An 18,597-nucleotide genomic window follows, 5' to 3' on the forward strand; every position below is an offset into this window, starting at 1 on the left:
ATACCTGTGAGCCACTGAGGGAAACACTTCAGCACTATCAACTCTCAAACACCAGCATAATGGTCTCATTTCTGCTTTGGTTCATTCAGAAAAGCCCTTTGCATTAAGGAACATAAATTTAACTGTCAAACTCACAACTTCCTTTTTCCTTTTCTCCTGAGTCACATAAAAATGTTCATTCTTACAATTAACTTGCCCTTATATAAAGGTAACTGCAACCCATGCAATATCTCACCCTACATTATTTCCTACTATATATTCTGCTTTACTCTGAAATACACTATAGTTCAAAAGTTTGAGTCAATAAGATGACTTTTTTATATACATAAAAAAAAATGGGTTTTTTTAATGCAGTTGGCTGCATTTATTTAATCAAAATGCAGTCAAAACAGTTTTATTGTGAAGAATTATTACAATATAAAATAAATGTTTTCAATTTGAATATTTTTAAAAATGTAATTTATTCCTGTGATGCAAAGCTGAATTTTCAGCATCATTACTCCAGTCTTCAGTGTCACATGATCCTTCAGAAATCATTATAATATGATGATTTGATGCTCAATAAACAATTATTATTATAAATGTTCAAAACAGTTATTCGGCTTAATATTTTTGTGGAAACCGTAATCAATTTTTGTTCAGGATTCTTTGATGAATAGAAAGTTCAGAAGGACAGCATATATTTGAAATATAAATATTTGTTAACATTATAAATGTCTTTACAGTCACTTTTGATCAATTTGATGCATCCTTGCTGAATAAAAGTATTAATTTCTTCTCTTTTGTTTTACTTACCGACCCCAAACTTTTGAACGGTAGTGTGCATCACACTATGAAAGGCAAATGCATTAAAATGCATTTATGATGTCACTTTGTCACATTTCTATGTGATGACACATTTCTTGTTTTTTTTATCATTTCTTGTTAAATTATTTATCCATGCACGCTCAACAAGCTTTTTTAACGGTAGTGTGCATCAACACACAATGAAAGGCAAATGCATTTATAATGTCACTTTGTCAACAAAAAAAACAACAGATTTTACATACGCTTTTACAGTTCAATTAAAGTCATCATAAAATCAAAATTGACATTTCTTGGTTTTTTTAATGGATTATTTCAGTATTTATTATAAATAATTTATCCATGCACGCTCAACCATCTTTTTTAAATTCATGTGCCATTAAAATAACTTCCCCTCCCTCTTGCAGCAACATCTCTTCTCTTCTCTGATGACGTGTTTACTGGCGAGAGGGCGGGACAACCTGACACACACATGGGATCCACCAATAGAAAACCACAACAATCCAATCAACTCCCCATGGACAAAATCAAGTCACACCCTTTTTCTCGTTCAAATAGTCGTTTCTCTCTGATATACGTCACAATATGGAAGAAAAGATTATCGCAACTTCCGTTTCATGCCAACTTTAAAGCTCTGTAAATACATATATGACATTCAAGCTGTCTCAGGTCAAGCAGAAAAGGAAATCATACCAGTTTTGTCGGTGAGCAGATAAGAGATCCGGCCCAGCTGCTCTGGTATGGTGCTGGCTCGAACCACAGTCCCGGGGATTTTAGAGTCCTTCTTAATCATCCAACTAAACACCATTTTGCCCATGTCTAAATTCACACGCAAACTGGAAATAAAGCAAGATAAGTACTTTTAATGAGTGGCCTTTTGCTACTTTTAGGAGCGAAAACAGGACATTATGGAAGGATGGGATCAGGAAACTAGATTCAAACGTGTGTCACCAATATGAGGACTGTTGAAAGGCCAATGCATAGATATGATGCCAATATGCATTCAAATTTCTGGTTGATACCATTTAATAATCATCATATCAAGCATTACAAGACATTCAGTATGTGAGAAATCAAACTACAATCTGATTACGAACACATCTAAATGCACTTACATAACCTTCAAATTGTCCGAACTTGTGAGTCAAACTGAACGAAACAGCTTTAGATTTCACAGAGAAGGAGAATAAACTTTTACCTGATAGGGACGATGTTGGAGAAGAGCAGAAGGAAGCGGAAGATCTGGAGATACCAGCGACCAGCGAAGTGCTGCAGAGCCACCATGACCAGTGACACCACCACCAGAGCACCAAACAGGATCTTCGTCAGACAGTTCACTTCCAGGTCAAACAGGCCAATCTGAAGCAGCACGTCACATACAGAATGAGTGTGCCAACACTTATTTCTCAGTTTTAGACTTGTCTTAAGATTTTGTTGACTTTATGATACTGCTAATTTTACCTTATGCCTTGGGTTGGAGGTGTTCATTACACTCCGCAGCTCTTTACCGGTGTAAATCACCACCCCAACCACTGTGCCTTGGATTAGAGGACAAAACATTTATGAGGATTATGTAACACGCTATTCTCAGCTTATCTTGGCATTAAAGAAGGAATGGTGCCATTTTGCACATTATAAGATGGCTGAGAATCATTAAGCCACTTTGAGATTAGGGTTGTGCGATGCTGACAGAAAAATTATTTCTTGATATTTTCTGGAATTTTGTCGATAATGATAATTATCATTCATATTCTTCATTCTTTGCGGTGGTTAGTTCACAGCATTGACAGTGAGTCATTCATTCAAATGATTCGTTCAAACAGCTGATTAATTCGGTCACCAAGACCAGTTTCCATCCACCTATTTTTATGCAAATTTTGGGTCATCACGCGTGCACACACACACACGTCTGGTTCACTATCTTTGTGGGGACTCTCCATAGACTTAATGGTTTTTATACTGTAAAAACTGTATATTCTATCTCCTTACACTAACCCTACCCAACACAGATAACTCCAAAAAACTCATTCTGTATGATTTATAAGCTTGTGTACCCATGGGGAACTCAATTTAGGTCCCCCCTGTGACACGAGTCCCCATGAGTCTGTGTGCATTCAGGTTGAAGTCCCCACCGGGATAGAAAAACATGAACACACACACACAAAAAGTCATTTATAATGTAGGAAAAAATATAATTAGTGCAAAATATCTTTAATAAAAATGGAAGTGGTGATTTTGTTCTCTTGAACACATGGGATGGAAACGATGCTTTATTAGCAAATGTTTTATGCGATATCCAATTTTACTTGTAAGTTAAATTCGTAACTTTGAATGGAAACATAGTTATTGAATCAGGCATTAAACTAATTTGACACTACAATATATTTTTATGAAAAAATAAAACAAAAGCAGAAAACACTCAAATATGTCTAAAATGCAATTCAAAATGTAAAATTATTTTATAGTTTGTTTTTTTGCAAAGTGAGTGACGTATAATTAAAACAATAATTACGATATTATTGTAAACGGTACATAATCGCACACCCCTATTTGATATACTAGAACACAATTTAGAAATGACTTTCTGTCGGTTACCAGAAGCAATGACAGTGCTCGCCCAAAGAGTGTTTTCAATGCTCAGACTTTCATTGACTGGAGGGTCTCCATCTTCCTGTCAGATGTAAAACACAAAAAAAGCTTGTCAAGCAATGTGGGTTTTGCCAGGTCTCAGAAAAAACAACTCCACTGACGCCGCTATACTCGAGCAATGACATGCACTCACTCTAGTGAAGGTACCGATGAAGTTATGGATGTCAATGTTCGGTTCTTCAGCATAAACAAATGACCTGATCTGCAGTAGATCCTGAGGGAACATATAAAGAGGCTTAAAGAAATGGTTCATGACAACATCAAATAGCATTAAAAATGAATTAAGTCAAATTTATTTGTAAAGCACTTTTCACAAAACACACCGTTTCGAAGGAGCTTTACAGACAACCATGTAAATATTATAATATCTGAATATCCTCATGCTTTATAGTTACATTTAGCAGATTGAAGCTGTGCAATAATATATATTTTGCAACGACACAGGCAGATGAGATTTGCTATATATTGCTTTACATGAGTATATTCTACAGTATGTAAGCGGAAAAAAGTTGGACATACTTATATATCCAACATTATATAAAGAGCTGGGCGATAATATAGTTACCTTTTGCAAGAAAAAAGAAAAAAAGTAGTCTAAGCAGTTTATGCAACCGGACCCTGATCAAATTGTATGATGAACTCATTCCAGGTAAAGGGCTAACATACTTTTCCCAGCAACAAAATTGTGTAATTTCTATAAAACAAATGAATCATGTGTGATTGACTCACAGCAGCAGTGGGGAGTCTCTGCGTACAGGCCACAGGGAGGCGTAGTTTCCAATCGGTCTCTCCATCCAACTGATCAGTCCTCAGAAAACAGGAGCCTTTAGGACAAAAATAATCAGTGTCTAAATATACATCAAATCTTTTAGGATTGATCAAAAGCCAGTTTTTGGTATAACATTCCTAATCATTCCTTGACACGTTTTAAAATGCACTGTAATGTCTTACTGGTGACCTCCGAAGGGCAGTGTGATGTAACATTTCTAACTCTGTTTTACTGAAAAAGTTTTTAATACACACCGCATACTAAGATCATACACCTTTAATGAAATGTGTTCGCCGCCAAAACTAAACTGCTAGTCAGGCAAACCACTCCAGTAAGCCTAAAGCTAGTACTGCCATTATAGGACATGCCACCCACCCCCACTCATTTAAAGACATGTCGCTCTGCCATTCAACCCTGGACTCTTAATAATTGCCTAATGGTGTCCATCTGCGGGGAAGATAACAATGCTTCCCTTCCCGTAAAAATAACACATCAACTACTACTGGCAACTTCCACCCCCTGAAACGAGGAAATCTCAGCCAGGCGGAATTCCAGCACAACCAGAGATCAAAAAACAAAATGTTTATCAGATCTATTTAGACCAATTAGTACCTACTAATTCCTAAAAAAAATGTTGACTAAAAACTTGTATCATAAACAATGTAAAACTATTTAGCAAGCAACCATCTCTAGAATGTGACTACATCTTAATACTTTACTTATTCAGAAGAAAACATTGTCTTTTTTCACTCCTGATGGCACTTTAAATTTGTTTGCCGTATCTATTTCTTCAGTTTTCTGAGCTACTTTGCATGCCTTGATTTTCCTCATGGCTGCCTTGAAATTTGAAAGACAAAAAGAATGTCAATCAAGATAGCATCAGTCCAAACACAGGATCAACAGTAAGGTGATCAGATTTCTGTAATGACAACCAGGGATATTTCTCGTTTCAAACTCAATGTATCAATGTGAAATTAATTAAATGATAGAGACAAAGTTACCAGTTTTGTGATCAAGATAAATAGTAGTACAGTGATGAAGTATGGAATATCATACTCTCATGCTACTCTAAATTATATTTAGTCAACAGCAAACTTATGAAATGAATGTCTGTCGACAATAATGTCAAATTAAATTGAAAATGTGTATTATCTAAATGGATTTAATGGAATAAATGGAAAACTATGGTGTCTTTTTTACTATATAAATATAAAATGTAATGGTAACACTTTCCACTTTCCAATTCTCACTATTAACTAGTTGCTTATTAGCATGCATATTACTAGGATATTGGCTGTTTATTATATATAAGCACATATTAATGCCTTATTCTGCATGATCATATGTAGAATATGATCATGCAGAATAAGGCATTAATATGTGCTTATATATAATAAACAGCCAATTTTATTTGGCTGTTTATTGTATAATAAACCCTTAATCCAACCCAATACCTAAACTTAACATCTACCTTACTAACTATTAATAAGTAGTAATTAGGAGTTTATTGAGACACAAGCCGTAGTTAATAGTGATAAATGGACCCTAAACTAAAGTGTGACCAATATATAAAATGTTCTGTGACTTTTTATAATTGTCTTTTGTTTAAGAAATTTCTTATTCTTTTTTCAAAAACTAAAAACAAAGATGAAATTAAAATGTACCCAATGTATGCACTGATATGTTTTTTTTTTTTAAACAAGCACGTACATGCCACGGGAAACAGAGACATCTGGTCACCCTAATCTAAAGCAGTCGGTGTGTTAAAGAGAATTTCAAAAATCGCAATGCATGCCATCTTTCTGGGCAATTTCAGTGTAGCTCATTAAATGTCCGAGGTTTAGGCTAATCCCTCCATCTACATGCAGTTGCCCTCGCGGCCATGTCATTTCCCCTGCGCTTTTGTTTGGGAAGTTTGGATGAATGACCGACAGATGTTTACCATTTCTTTCAGAGGTCCTTAGGAAGATCATGTCAGCAGGAACACGCTGGTTCTATAAAGAGTTTGGAGGGAGAGATAGGGATTGGGGGGAGGAAGAGAAAGAGAAAAACAAGGTAAAAGATAAAAAGTAAAGACCCAAACTCAAGTATGTCGTCAGCAGCAGTCACCTTGGTTTAGCTGTACAAGTTCTGTTTGGCTTTAATCTACTCAATTACCAGTACGGCCCGCAGCAAATCATTGGGTGGTGCCACTGTGGCAGCTCTGACCGCCAGTTCCACTCGGCCTGACCCTCGCTTCACTCCCAGCTCTGTTTGTAGTTATTAGAAGATGAATTCGCAACGCTATTAAACTCGGCAGATGTTTCAAAACATCGGACGTGACACCGGTATCTTAAACGCGGGCTACGCTTTTAATCAATTAGGCTTTTACTCTATGTAACCCATAACCCATATGCAACCTCTAAATATTAAACCCAATTGGATTTTACGCAGATTAGGGTTGGAGGATCAAACATATTACAGCAAGGTTCTGGTGAAACACAACGCTTGCCAGAAACCGCCAGAAAGCTGCTGACATATTTGATTTATCAAGTCAGAATAATTCAAGTACTTCAAAACCTGTGACATTTCACTCCAAAAATAAAAAAAAAAGAAATATTATGTTCTATTGTTATATACATTATATTGAAGAAAATATATTTTTTGTATTGTTCATGACAATCAAGCAAGCCCCCCCCCCCCCCCCCCCCCCCCATTTTCAGTGCCGTAATGCAAAAATTGTATGTTTAATTTACGTATATTTTCTCATTAAAGTAATTTTTTAATGTACTTTAGTTCTAACCTAATCAGAATACCGTAATATGATTACAAAAAAAACTAACCGAGACATTAATGAGAATTTGGTGGGGGAAAAATAATGCCATAATGCATTTTCTTTTTGCAAAACAGGCAAATACGATTATAATTATAAAATGTGTTTTTTCTTAGGTTAAGAATGTGATCTTTCATAAGATTCACACATTAACTTCTCTTTTTTTACTGTTTTTTTAACAAAACCAGATTGAGCGCAGCATGTGTGAGTCGTCTTTCTGTGTAAAATCAACATTTTTAAGAAAATTGGCCTGATGGGTAATCGGAGACTGCGGACATGTCTCAAATTTCATGTTCTCAGACTTTGTAGGGGGAAACCAGTTCCTTACAATAGGCTTCAGTCCGCACACGAAAAAAAAGGCAACAGTTGAACAAAAGGCAACACTAAATACCAGAGTGGAATTAGGCAGGATTACTAATAACCAACCACTGGCCTCGGGTCACATGCTTCAGTCATTCAAAGTGATTGACAGCTCTTTTCAGCATTAAATACATCATAGAGCTTTTTGATCCATTGGTTAGTTTAATAAATAAATAAATACGATATGAATGTTCTATGTTGGATCTTTAGATCTGTTACGAAATAGCTCTAATGTGTTTTACATGAGTGAAAACTTAATTTCCTTTTGAAAAGGAGCACTGAAGAACTATTTTCATTTTACATACGCATATAAAGCTTGTTATGTCTTTACTGCCCCACTCGGGGGTCGAATTGCCCTAATCTCTAGGGAAGGTAAACAGCTAAAGCATTGAGAGGTATATGAGATGCCATTTGTCAAAAGATCTCGATTCCTAACAATGACCGAGCTGATTAGCAAACCAACCTTTTCAACAATGATAAGATCTCCAACCTGGATTCCACTACTTTTCACCTTCACAGTTCCTGCGGAGAGAGATAAAGAGACAATCAGACCGATGCATTTCAAAAAAAATTGTGGCTGATGCATACAATGATCTTTTTAAACAATATTTAACTATTTATAAGTAATATATCAAAAACAGCCATGCCCAAACTGAAAATACCCGGAAAACTACAGCCAAACGTATAGCTAGAAATCTTTCAAAGATATCCTGATATTTCCAGGTTTTCCAAGATATTCTGTTGATTCCACATACATTGTGAATCAGAAAAGTTTTATAATCCCCCAATTAATTTACAACAGAAATTTGCATAATAGGAATCAATGTAAAAAAATAAAAAACCCATCTGTTCAACTATTGGCGGTTTCACCATTGGTCGTAAATCTGCATATTTCATTGCAAACCTCCAGTGGAGATTCAAATATGTAAGCCTTCTTTAAGTCCCCATTCAGATTTTTCAAAAGCTCTGAGTGCATATTAGATTTCCATTTGTTTTTGAACAATACCCTCCTATCCGGCTTTACAAGAGTGCTGTGAGAACGATCTCTCATTCCATTGCAAATGCACAGCTAAAATTGTTTGGAAAAGGTCAGGGACCTTTAACCCCTTGTGGAGACCTTTACCAATGCATATGTAAGGCATTAGCACATATGTATATGTGCATTTTTTTTGAAAATGAAAGGACACTTTTATTGCATTTAAGTTTCAATGCTATATTGTTGCAGATTTATTTTACACACATTATATATTTTTAAATATTTATATTTGGTTTTGATTAATCTTTCAATCAATCTTTTTTTTTGTTTGTTGAAGAAACATAAGTGTGGCTTAGGTCACACCCCTACAGGTTAAATTTTTAACATCCAGAAGCCGGGAAAAACTAGTTTTCTGCTCCGGAAGGTGTGACCAGCGACCATAAATCCCACACCCACGTTTAATGGTGTGAGTCTATTAAAAAACGAGTTGAGGGCCAGTTTAAATATGATGAACTTTGATGTTTTTCGTCCCTGTTGGTCTGGGCAGGGCAATCAGAAGCCCTCCCAGGTAGCTAGCAAATGCCCCAGCTCTGCTCCATGAGCTTTATATGGAGGCCGTTAGTGCTGAGCGCGCATACACTGAGTTTATGAGAGAAGAGAGCCTGCCACATCAAAGGAAGGCGTGTGATGGAAACGACAGGAGGTTCTCTTCCTTTTTTATTGTCAGATGCTTTTCATCCCCCAGTATATGATACAATTTACATCCCTACTTCAAATTAAAGACAAACTGCAGTCTGCTTTATTGCTGATGCATCTGCATACTTTAGCAAGCCTCATCTAAATAAAAAAAGGCACCATATCGTTGCCATTGTTGCTGGTTTTTCGATTTCATAGACATTTCAATGACAGCAATTATACGGAAAAGTTCACAGATGACTTCTAATTGACTTTCTATATTCATACTACAAAAATAAATTGTTAAAAAACACAAAACCCTATCTTTTAACTAATTGCACAATTTCTGAAAGTGAGCAAAGGTTTTATTTCATTTACAACACACACTCCATCGCAGCTTTCATTGACCAAGGCTCATCAGCGTGAACGCAATGGCCAATCAGAGGTGCTAGTCAGTAAGTTAGTCAGAATCCACTTAACACAGCTGAAAACACACAAGGTTTTGTTTTTTTCAACGCGAGCCACACATCCAATCTTTTATATCTTTAACACACTCTGTCAATTTGGAAAATTTAGCGTTTTCATCCGGCCGTGATGAAACACTCAAATATATATTTCATCACGGCCGGATGAAAACGCTAAATTTTCCAAATTGACAGAGTGTGTTAAAGATATAAAAGATTGGATGACGCGTAATTTTCTTTTATTAAATCCAGACAAGACAGAGGTAATACTTATCGGTTCAAAAAACCGCCCACAAAACCTCGCACAATACAACTTTAACATCATAGGATGTCCTGTTACTTTATCCTCTACAGTAAAAGACCTGGGTGTTATACTCGATTGCAACCTGTCTTTTGAAAATCATATTTCATATGTTACAAAAACAGCCTTTTTCCACCTTAGAAACATTGCTAAGCTACGTAATATGCTATCAGTTTCTGATGCAGAAAAGTTAGTTCATGCATTCATGACCTCGAGACTGGATTACTGTAATGCCTTATTAGCTGGTTGTCCTGCATCCTCAATAAACAAGCTACAGTTAGTCCAAAATGCCGCCGCTAGAGTTCTTACGAGATCAAGAAAATATGATCATATAACACCGATTTTATCATCACTGCATTGGTTACCTATAAAGTTCCGTATTAATTACAAGGTATTGCTACTGACTTATAAAGCCCTAAACGGCTTAGCTCCAGTCTATTTAACGGATCTTCTATCGCCCTATAATCCATCGCGCTCTTTAAGATCACTAAATTCAAGGCTTTTGGTCATACCTAGGATATCCAGAACCACCAAAGGAGGGAGAGCATTTTCACATTTGGCTCCAAAACTCTGGAATAGTCTTCCTGATACTGTTCGTTGCTCAGACTCGCTCTCCCAGTTTAAAACTAGATTAAAGTCGCATCTCTTCAGCCAGGCATTCATATAATCCTACAGTTCAAACTACAATCCGGCCTCTAGCTCATAAATGCCAGAGGAGAACTGGCCCCCGACTGAGCCTGGGTTCTCCCAAGGTTTTTTTTTCTCCATTAGGTCACCTGATGGAGTTTTAGGACACCATTAGGTCACTTGATGGAGTTTTTCGGTTCCTTGCCACTGTTGCCTTTGGCTTGCTCAGTTGGGGATATTTTGGGGATATTTAATTTAATTTTATCAATCAATAAATTCCTCTTGAAACAAACTTTGTTGTATTATTTTAATTTAATACTGTGAAGCTGCTTTGATACAATCTGTATTGTGAAAAGCGCTATACAAATAAACTTGACTTGACTTGACTTGACTTGCAAATCTTGTATTATAACCAACAAAGTGGTTGGTTATAATTTTGGTTGGTTACAAAGTATATTTTCGCGAGAATGCAGAATGCATTGCTTTCTGATTATTACCCATTAACAATCTGGGGCCGGTTTCACAAAGCTATTTTAGACCGGTCTATAGTGTTAGACAAGTCTAAAATTTGCTCATAGACTAGGCTAATGCAAGTTAGACTGTTTCACAAAAATAAAGACTGACTTAATTTAGACCAAAAAAATTAGACACCTTACCCCCAGGCTAACTTAGGTCGAAGACTCTATGTTACCTTGGCAACCAGCAGTAACAATCAGTTACACTACAAACAGCCAAAAGAAAAGGGAAAATGGCTCATAATTTAAACATTTCTTCTTGTTACTACATTCTCCGCTAAATTTCCCCAAGTAAAATGTCCTTGTAACTGTTATAGTCCTCCAACAAACACATATTTTCCGCTGGGGTAAACTGCACTATGAGCGGTTGAATGCGCTTACTCGTTCCGCCATGTTTTTTGTTTTGAAAAGTGTCTTATTTTACCCAGAATGCATTGCAGTGTAGTCCTACTTAAGATAGTCAGAGTCTTAAGTGCTTTGTGCAACGGTCTGATTTAGATGTCTATCTGAAGTCTGACTATCTACTATATCTACATTTACGCATTTGGCAGACGCTTTTTATCCAAAGCGACTTACATTGCGTTATCCTATACATTTATACATAGGTATGTGCAACCCCCTGGGATCGAACCCACAACCTTGCGTTGTTAACGCAATGCTCTTACCACTGAGCTACAGGAAAGCTGTATATCTAAGCCATAGTCAAAGTCTATCTTTGTGAAACCGGCCCCTGAATACAAGTTTAGTTGTTTATGCTGCCAAGTACCCTGCAAGTGTCTGGATTGACAACTGTTTTTAAATGCGCAATTGAATAAACTGCGACGGATTTCCAACGGATGAGAAAAAACAGGACAACATTTTTTGAAGTACTTAATTCAATAGTTTTTGCTCTGGTAAAGAAACTGGTTACCAAGAACCGTGAAATTTTACTGATTGGTCCCGACTACTGAAATTTTCAATTATGATTAATCGTAATTGATTTTTCGATTTTGGATTGCAACGATTATGAAAACAAGATAAAACGATTATTATGCCGCTGCGTCATTCCGTCCAGCGCACCTTCCTTTCCTTCAAAGCGGTCCGATTTCGTTCCTCACTAAAAGCCCAAACTTAACATCCAAATCAGTCAAATAAGTGAGTATTGTAAAATGCAGTCTACTATTGCTAAACTGCAGGACATGCTTGATATTAACACAGTGTTATTAAAAGCGTATTAAGCCGTAAAAGAGATATTGTTCCCTAGACGGCCTCCTGTGCATGCGCTCCGAGACAGGGCGAAATACACATAATAAAAGTATATTGTGGGCTTCAGATACGCGCCTAAACAGTCAGATAGCCTAGACACAAATATGTCAAAATGCTTTTGGTAAGTATGCTTGTAAACACAGTCGGTTATGTCTTAAGTGAATGTAAAACTCTGAGAAAGAGCGCGTGTGTAACAGTATATTGGATCTGTGCAGTAGCTCTTAAAGTGACAGCAGCCTAATTAACCTGCTGTCATTAATGATAATCAAATAACAAATGACAAAGATAAAATCACTCACTGCTCTTGAATGAATAAACTGTAGTTTTAATAAGGATTAGGCTAGTCTATATTTAATGTATACAGAAGTGCTATTTTACATTTGATTACTTTAAGTTTCTGTTGTAGGCTATTACTTAGCTCAGGGATAGAGCTGCACAATTAATCGTTAAAAGATCGCGATCTCGATTCAACCCCCACGCGATCTTAATCCTGCATTTCTACGATTCTGCCAATGATATTCAACGAGATAACGCGCTAGGGGTGGAACGGATTGCACTAGATTCGGTTCGGCACGCATGTGATTCGCGGATTAAATGCTAAATTTAACCATCATAGAGTGAAAGTTCATAATTTGGACGTGTATTGACTTGCCAATTTACACATTCAAACAATTTTAATGGCGGAAGAAGAGCCGAAAACCGGGACTCGCGCGTTATATGTGCGCACAGCCACACACACTCGAAGCGCAGTGAAAGAGAGGCGCGTTTCAGACAGCGCTCGAATGCAGAATTTATTCCTCTTTCGCGTTTCCTTGCCCTTGAACGGACACATAAACACAAAATTGTCAAAATACCGGTCTAAATGACCATCTCGACAAGCATTCTCTCGTTTATGTCATATGTGAACAGCTGAGAAAGAAACGGCTATTTGTCCGGTTTTTTTCGGTCCGTGCAGTCGGTCTTAAAGTGACAGCACACACTTAATATTATGTATACTGTTTTCTGTGTCATTGATTTAAATAAAACAATAAAATACAGTTTTAACAAAGATTAAACTATATTCAATTTATACAGTGACAAATGGTGTTATTTTACATTTAGGCTTAATTATTAATTTATGTACCTGAATATACTGTTAGACTTTGTAAACTTTGTTATTTAGTATTCATGTTATGTAATGTGTGTATTTGTTCTTATTTTATTACTGACTGTTCACTTGTTTTAAATAATGTGTGAACTTTATCAGTTAAGGCCCGTACACACCGGGACGAATATCGGCGCGCGTTATTCGCCAGCGTTTTTCAACGCGTTTTTTATGTTCACACCCAAGCGTTTTTCGCTGACGATGAGCCGAGTGAACATGCAAATTCATTCCCTGACATTAGATGGCGCTTAATGTAAAACAGAAATACAATACCACTCCATAACAGTCTATACTCTGCAATACCACTCCATAACAGTCTATACTCTGCAATACCACTCCATAACAGTTCTCTTTTAACAAGATTTTTGTAGTCGCTGTCGCGTTTGTCATATAGTTCTTTATTCCGACACCAACGAGACCAGCAGCTCTACATTCATCTTGCCTTGCATCTTCCTCGTCATTTCTTCCCGGCAGTGTCTGTGTAGACGCTACTTGGCGTATATCTTCTTCGCTGTTACGTATGTGTGCTCGGCAAGACCGTTTTGTGTTTGAGCGCCCCCAAGTTGTGTTTTACTGTAACTTCAGAAGCTCCAGACACGTGAGAAAAAGCGCCAATCTAATTGGTCGGATAGTTTTTGACGCAGCGCGTCAAACCAAAAAAACGAACCCGAGGCGTTAAAAAAAAAAAAACGCTTTTACGAGTGGCGTTTTTCGCGTCGGTGTGCACACTCACATTGGCGCCCTTTGTTTTGTCACGAGGCGTTAAACGTCGGCGAATATCGCGCGCGAAATTCGTCCCGGTGTGTACGGGCCTTTAGGCTAGTAGTTTTTAATGTAGTAGCTATCGAAAAACTTCAACTGAGCTTTATTAAGTAATAAATGAAAAGCAAAGTTATTATAAACTTATCTCAATTAAACTACAGTATGAGATGGTTAAAAACAAAACTGCTCAATCACAAAGTAACGTTACCAGCGGCCAGTCGAAACAAACGTCTATAAAAGCAACGCTATTCAACGCAACGCCATACCCAAAAATGTTGATAGTGTTTCTTGCTAAGAATCTTTAATAGGTCTAGCCTGGCGTAATACCTTTGAATGTAGTCAATGTTTAATTGTCATTTTTTATTTATTTAAATATTACATTCTTTTTGTTTACTGCATTTATTTAAATTTGACTGAAGCAAGCGTTTTAGGTCTTATTTTGTTTCTATCTTGTTTGGTAACCTAATGTTCAGGATTTGTAGATCTTTAAAATAATAAAGCTTTTCAGAATCGTGATCTTGATTCCAAGCAAAAAAATCGCGATTCTCATTTTAGCCAGAATCGTGCAGCTCTACTCAGAGATGGGCAACTTCGGTCCTGGAAGGCCACTGTCCTACAGGGTTTAGCTTCAACACTAATCAAACACACCTGAACAAGCTAACCAAGGTCCTCAGGATTACTAGAAAATTACAGGCAGGTGATTTTTTCAGGGTTGGAGCTAAACTTTGTAGGACAGTGGCCCTCCAGGACCGAAGATGCCCATCCCTGACTCAGCTGAATGCCACTGTTAGTACATCTTCCAGAAAAACCTAAACCACTGTTTATTTAATTTTGTCGGTTTTGTTTGTAATCAATTTCTTTGCTCTTACTGTATTGCTGACTGTTTACTTGTCGTCTTTAACTGTTTTGAGGACTTCTATACTTACATTAATTAACCTAGTATTAGTTTTTGCTGAAGTATTGATAATTGTGAAATTTCACTGACATTTAAAATGACTCATATCATGAAATAAGACTTTGATCATATTCATATCACCCACCAATAATCTTGTTAAATAATCGTGATTTCAATATTGAGCAAAATAATCGTAATTATTATTTTTGCCATAATCAACCAGCCCTATTTAGGCCTACATTACAAATCCATGCACATTGAATCAACTTAAAAGCCATTTAGGTCTACAACACACAACAAAAACCTTTAATTCATTGCTTATTGCAATACATTTACATAACAAATCCTTGCATAAGGAATCAACAATTCATATTCAAATCTACACCAGACAATAAAACTTGAACGTACAAGTGAAATGTACAAAACCAACAAATAATCCTCTCCAGCTGATTGCTCACTTCACAACATTTACCACACACATTTAACTAACAAATCTATGCATAAGGAATCAGCTTCATTCAATATCATCCAATCAAACCATCCCCAAATAAATAATCTGCATAAAAACACCACAAACTCATTGGCACACAAAGTGCTTTCTCATTGGAAACAATAGCTCACCTCTTGTGGAGAGTTTGCTGTAGATCTGTGAATTGACTTCTTTGTCTCGTAGGAAACATCGTATCTCCTCAACGGCTTCCCTCACGATCGTAATAATCAAAACAAACCCCTGATGGAAAAAATGCAGAAAACCTTATTACAATTTGACCATGTGAACATTAGTATTAGGCCTATATATCATAAAAAAACTGTATTGTGACTCACCAGAGGAACCCAGTATGTGTACAGAGCCCCTAATCTGAGCTCATTCACAAACTGTGAGCAGGCCAGCAGCAGAAAGTACAGGTTGAAGAAGTATTTGAACTGGTTGAATAACACCTATAAACACAAACGCGTGACGATGAGTAAAGACAGCACCTGTGAACTGATACAAATATATTTTCATTTTAAACCAGATATATTATTTTACAGCTCAAAGTTTGAACAAAACTTGGTAAAAGTGATTGTACAACAAAATATACCATAGTACTGAAGATTCATACACTACCGTTCAGAAGTTTGGCGTAAGTACGATTTCTTTATGTTTTTTAAAGTCTCTAATGCTCAACAAGGCATTCATTTGATCAAAAATACTGTAAAAACAGTAATATTGTGAAATATTATCACAATTTAAAATTAGTGTTTCCTAATTAATATATTGTAAACTGCAATTTATTCCAGTGATCAAAGCTGAATTTTCAGCATCATTCCTCCAGTCTTCAGTGTCACATGATCCTTCAGAAATCATTCTAATATTCTGATTTGCTGCTCAAGAAACATTTCTCATTATTATCAATGTTGAAAGCAGTTGTGCTGCTTCATATTTTTGTCAAAACCATGATACACTGTTTTCAGGATTCTTTAATGAATAGAAATTTCAAAAGAACCGCATTTATTTTAAATTGAAATCTTGTGTAACATTATAAATGTCCTTTACTGTTACTTTTGATTAGTTTAATGTGTACTTGTTGAATAAAAGTATAAATTTATATTTTTAAGGGGAAAAAGATGTCATACTCTTTTGTTAGTGATATTAGGGTGTTTTCGTGCAAACATTTTCAGATTCAATTATTCAACATATTTTCATTAACTATGAAACACATATAGGCTAGCCTACATTAGCAACCATTGTTCAGCTAGAATGACATTTGTCTTGACGATCCCAGACAGAGCTTAAAATGTTAACATTAATACCTCGCTGTTTGCTTTTTGCTATATTGCAGAGTTCTACTCATTTACAAAACATTCAGAATTGAACTTTGATTATCATTTGTCCTTCAAATCATTCAAAATAACCAGAAGGCATTTGCAATGCAAAAAATATGTTTTCCATACAGCAGTCTGGTCAAGGTTGTATTTAAACTGGTGGACCTCGGCATGGCATGAGTAAACAGATTTGTACATTTTCTGCACTGAAATGCAAGTGGTGTTCGTGCAAAATACGCCACCAAGATGCTTGGGTAGAGGTGTCCAATCCTGCTCCTGGAGGGCCACTGTCCTGCAGAGTTTAGCTTCAACCCTAATTAAACACACCTGAACCAGCTAATCATGGGGTGCGTCTCAATCTGCTCCCTAGCTCAGTAGTCAGGGCACTGATCAGGGAGTCGGACATTTTAAAAGCTCGATCGCGAAATCCTTCCAGTGCACTGAAACGTTCACGCCCTAAAAAGTCCCACAATGCACCGTGAGAACCAAGGAGCATCGATGCTCATTATGTTCCCTTAACTGAAGTTCTGAAGCATGAAATTTAAATCACGTGAGCCATGCGATTGATGTTTTTAAAATACAAACCATTATTTTATTATATTTCAGCTTAAACATACATCGCTAGACATGTAATGGACATAATCTAGCGAACATTTATAGGGCCCTATTTTAACGATCTGAAACGCAAGTATCAAGCGCGAAACGCAAGTAACTTTGTGGGCGGGTCTTGGGCGCTGTTGCCATTATACCGGCGGGATAAATGACTCTTGCGCCCGACGCAAATCTAAAATGGGTTGGTCTGAAGTAGCTTCATTATTCATAGGTGTGGTTTGGGCGTCACGTGAAATTAACCAATCAGAGCGACATCTCACATTCCCTTTAAGAGCAGGCGTTTGTTCCATGGCTGATTGCTATTATAACAGCGGATTTGCCAGACGCGCGCCAGGAGCGGTTCACAGCCGAGGAGACCGACGTTCTCGTCAGGGCCGTAAAACACAGAGAAGTGACATTGGGGATGGAGAAACACACCCAAATAAGCTTAGGTTAAACAGGTGTATAATAATTTGGGTAAATGTGTAAGCTAGATTTATGCCTATTTTTTCACATCTTCATGGACACAACAATGATTTCCCTCATGTGTTAATATTTTTCCTTGTAATAATGTATGGTTTTCTAAAAATGAGAATTGCTGCATCTGTGTGTAGATGAGATAAGCAAAGTGTATGCGCGTTGTGCATTGGCACACATTGGTTATGGCCAAGCATGCGCCCTTAAAATAGCATATGAATAACATGCTCAACGCGCCACTGACTTTAGACTAGGTTTTTCCTGGTCAGTGGCGGAATTGTTTTCTAAACCTACAAAATACGTTTGCGCCGGACCACGCCTCCTCTTTGCACTGAACCGCCCCCGGGAGTGCAAATGCATTTACTAGTTTACCGACGTACGTCTGTGGAGGGAAAAGTCCGCTGTGCGCGGGTGCAAAATAGGAATGATACATGCGTCGGTGTACAAAGTCAACTGCGCTGGGTGCAAGATAGGGCCCATAATTTATTTATGGCTGAAATGTTGCATGTATATGTAATGCATTTAGCATTTATCATAATGTACTTTAAATAACATTACAAGTAATGTCAGAAAGATATTGTTCATAAATATCAGTAGTGACGTTGTACAATGAGGACATTGTCACGTTGCCGGAAATAGAGTCATCAGTGTCCCAATGTGTAGTGAGCCAGGTCCTTATTGTCCTTAGCCGTGCCTGAACTCATGAACATGATACACTGATTCAC

General features: G+C 37.0%; 1 protein-coding gene across 1 annotated transcript in view; it reads right to left on the reverse strand.

Annotated features, from left to right (window-relative positions):
* atp9a (ATPase phospholipid transporting 9A) overlaps nucleotides 1-18,597 on the reverse strand; it is a 57,438-nt gene that overhangs the window by 36,068 nt on the left and 2,773 nt on the right. The window contains exons 3-12 of the mRNA XM_082145537.1: nucleotides 15,824-15,937; nucleotides 15,620-15,728; nucleotides 7,858-7,916; nucleotides 6,165-6,216; nucleotides 4,183-4,277; nucleotides 3,587-3,667; nucleotides 3,400-3,475; nucleotides 2,266-2,342; nucleotides 2,003-2,163; nucleotides 1,498-1,640 (exon numbers count right to left, since the gene is read on the reverse strand). Coding sequence (XP_082001663.1) covers nucleotides 1,498-1,640; nucleotides 2,003-2,163; nucleotides 2,266-2,342; nucleotides 3,400-3,475; nucleotides 3,587-3,667; nucleotides 4,183-4,277; nucleotides 6,165-6,216; nucleotides 7,858-7,916; nucleotides 15,620-15,728; nucleotides 15,824-15,937 — 967 coding nt within the window. The remainder of the gene's footprint in view (nucleotides 1-1,497; nucleotides 1,641-2,002; nucleotides 2,164-2,265; nucleotides 2,343-3,399; nucleotides 3,476-3,586; nucleotides 3,668-4,182; nucleotides 4,278-6,164; nucleotides 6,217-7,857; nucleotides 7,917-15,619; nucleotides 15,729-15,823; nucleotides 15,938-18,597) is intronic.

The sequence above is a fragment of the Leuciscus leuciscus genome, assembly GCF_965113295.1.
Source record: "Leuciscus leuciscus genome assembly, chromosome: 18".
NCBI classification, from domain to species: domain Eukaryota; kingdom Metazoa; phylum Chordata; class Actinopteri; order Cypriniformes; family Leuciscidae; genus Leuciscus; species Leuciscus leuciscus.